Here is a 3,397-nt window from a genome sequence, read left to right on the forward strand (position 1 = left end):
TTAAACTCTCATTAACGTCCCAAGAAATCACCAATTATTATCAAAATATAAAAATAAGCAGATATTTATAAAAGTTGTAAGATCAATTTTCATTATTTTTGTTAAATTCATTAAAAATAAAGTTACAAGAATAAGATAACTTGAACTTTTATCAAATGATTTATTTATTTTTAATTCCGGAATCTGACCACAAGCCTTCATATTGCAACAATAATAATAGGAAAATATTTTTTTCAATTATTTTATAAAATGTGTGGAATTCGTGGGTGTGTGGAGGATACGAGATTAAACATAATTCACCTTAATTTGGAGCAATTTACATCAGAAAAAATATCTGATATGAAATTGATATAAGGTACACACAAGGGGTATAGTCACAGATACAGACAATTCTTTCACTTTGTTAAAAAATATTTATTATTAATGTACAGGCAACTTCAAACCCTGAACATGGACATGTAATTTTTTAAATTAATGAAAATCACAATATATTCTTACAAATCAAAGAAAAACAATAACAAAAACACACATATCAATTAGGGTCCAGTGACATTATGTCGTAAGGACATTTATAAATAACTGTTCAACAGCGTAAATAAATAGTGTTACAAAAATGGAATGAAAAATATTCTCAAGTCTCTCAATTTTTCTTAATAAATTTACAACCCAACTAATAAAAAATAACAGCACACGGAATGATAAGAGTTATCAATGGATTAGATATTCTTATTAATATCAAGCGACAAACGGTAATTGGTAGGTCAAACAAATTCTCCTTATCATAAGAATAAATTAGTCTTAAAATAATTAATGTAACATAATCTGGTTACACACAATAAACAATTTGTAATTTTGTGTATTGAAATATTGTTTCATAAATCGAATTAGATTAAACTTATACTTTTGGTGTTTCCAAATTTCAAACTCAATTGTCTGTAATATACAGAGTAGAGTATATTAATTTCAAAATGAAAATAAAATTTTATAAAAATTAATCATTCAATTATGAGTTGTAAAGAGATCTAAGTACATACAGTTTTTCGTAGGATAATTAATTGAAGTTTAAATGTCTTTAAAATCTCACTTAAACAATTTTAAAGAATCTTGTTTAATATTACCGACTTGATTTGTTGACTTTCTGGGATATATAATATAAATGCTAACTTTAAATATTTGAATTGTAAAGAGTTGATCAACTTTCTTCTTGTTTATTTAGAAAGACGATCACATTATAATTTTTTAAATTCTTTTTTTGAATAGACAGACATCAATATATAGGCACGTATTTGGTAGAATTCACAAATTGCACTAATCAGACACTTTCCATAATATTATTAAATAAAACTCCCTAAAAAGTCTACTATTATATACACATACCAAATCATTCGGAGTATTAGACAACATATTTTCTGGCCCCTTTCTTTTTTTGACACCGTTAATATAACGTTCTTATAATATAAGAATATGCATAATAAATGTATATGGTATACATCACCGTGTATTGAAGCGGAGGTGACACTTTCCTTTGGACGATTGAACGGCAACACACACTTTCTTGGTACATTGTTACGAATAAAACCTTAGGTCTTTTTCACACAAAGTTTATCAGTGGGTCGGCGAATGGTTTTGTGTATTGTAATGATGAGCTTGAGGCTGTTGAAGGTGAGAGTTTAATAATTGACCAATTTCTAAGTGACCACTGGGTGACATTCCGTTTATAGACGATGCTAAAGACATACTCATACCGTTCTGGTTACCAGGGTGGACACCGTTTAGTCCATTATGACTGACTGGAGGTGACATTGGACTCCTATCACTAGAGTTTTCTCCCTGATCGGAATCAGTCATTAAAAGTTCACCATTAGCTCCTACACCCGGGGGTGTCATTCGTTTCTCTTTCTGTCTTCGGTTACAAAACCAAACGCGCACAACTTCTTTTTCTAGCTGTAAAGAGTCCGCTAAGTGAAGTATTTCCTGTGCTGTAGGCTTTGGTTGTTTTATAAAATGTTGCTCCAACGCACCTTTGACTGTCACTTCAATGCTAGTACGCTTCTTCCTTTTTCTACCCTGAGCGGCTATTTTGTCCATACTAGTGGTTGATCCCGTAGTTGAGTCAGCCTCTTCTAACCACTTTTGCAACAAAGGTTTGAGTTTACACATATTTTTAAAACTTAATTGAAGTGCTTCAAATCTACAAATTGTCGTTTGAGAAAAAACATTACCGTACAATGTCCCTAAAGCTAAGCCAACGTCTGCTTGAGTGAATCCTAACTTTATCCGTCTCTGTTTGAACTGTTTTGCAAAAGCCTCTAGATCGTCCGACGATGGGGCGTCCTCATCCGAAGGATTGTGATGGTCCAGTTCATGTTCCGGGTCCCTCATAGCCGGGTGCATGCCATGGGGAGACAACATACCGTTCATTGGCATTCCGTACCCATGATGCTGCATCTGACCACCCCCTCCATTTGACAAGTTCAGATGGGGTGAAGATAACTGTGTGTGCCAGGCATGTGGAGAATGTATCTGCTGAGGTCTATGATGTAATGTAGCTAGCTGACTTCCATCATTTCCTTGATTTTGTTTAATGTCATATTTAATGTCCCTCATCACAACAGATTCTCGCATGTCTCTCATATCCTGAAGTTGAGGCATAGCTGAATTGTTCCAAGCGTCCGTGCACGGAATGCCCCATGGGTTATGGTAGTCCAAACGATGTCCATTTTGGTGCTGCGGGGGCATATATTTCATTTCCTGATATTTTAAGTCCATATCATTTCTGTGATGGTATTGAGCTTGTTGAGAAATGCCACACTGCATATTGTGAATTTGGTCTCCTAGAGAGGATGAATTAAGTGAAGGCGGTGTGCTTGAGGCCAGATATAGTCCTGCACTAGTAGCCATATCTATTATTCTCTTTTGGTACACATTAAATTTGTTGTAATAGTTTTACACATAAGTTTCGCTGATCTGAATTGCAAACCGACTCTACTCTAACGACTCTTATGAGTTATGCATTAACCTAAACTAGAATTGTCCTATTCACGTTCGAAGTCACAGTTTCATTCCGTTGATTGATGTCCTCAGATATGCTACTCGTGATTGGCTGAGAGGCGTGTGATTGACATTCAATGGCCGATTAAATTACCACAAGTCGTTTGAGGCGCACTTTGATTGGCTGTTTCTATTTACCACTATCTGACAGAATACATTTGGGATCATGTTATGATCGTATAATTAAAGCATCTTAAACAAACACTTTCTTTTGTTTGTTTTCTTACAATATGAAACGACAACATATGAAATTAGATCCACTCAAAACATTAACTGGAATAATCTTTGAAATAAATAAACTGATTCACTTAAAGTCGCCTCTTGATTTAAAATTATTTTTTGTTAA

General features: G+C 33.8%; 1 protein-coding gene across 1 annotated transcript; it reads right to left on the minus strand.

Annotated features, from left to right (window-relative positions):
* Positions 1–399: 399 nt before the first annotated feature.
* Positions 400–3,112, minus strand: LOC134688216 (POU domain, class 3, transcription factor 4-like). Its single transcript, XM_063548695.1, has one exon. The coding sequence runs from the start codon at positions 2,899–2,901 to the stop codon at positions 1,606–1,608; it is 1,296 nt and encodes a 431-aa protein (XP_063404765.1). The 5' UTR covers positions 2,902–3,112; the 3' UTR covers positions 400–1,605.
* Between the last annotated feature and the right edge of the window lie 285 nt (positions 3,113–3,397).

Source organism: Mytilus trossulus, chromosome 10, assembly GCF_036588685.1.
Source record: "Mytilus trossulus isolate FHL-02 chromosome 10, PNRI_Mtr1.1.1.hap1, whole genome shotgun sequence".
Lineage (NCBI taxonomy): Eukaryota > Metazoa > Mollusca > Bivalvia > Mytilida > Mytilidae > Mytilus > Mytilus trossulus.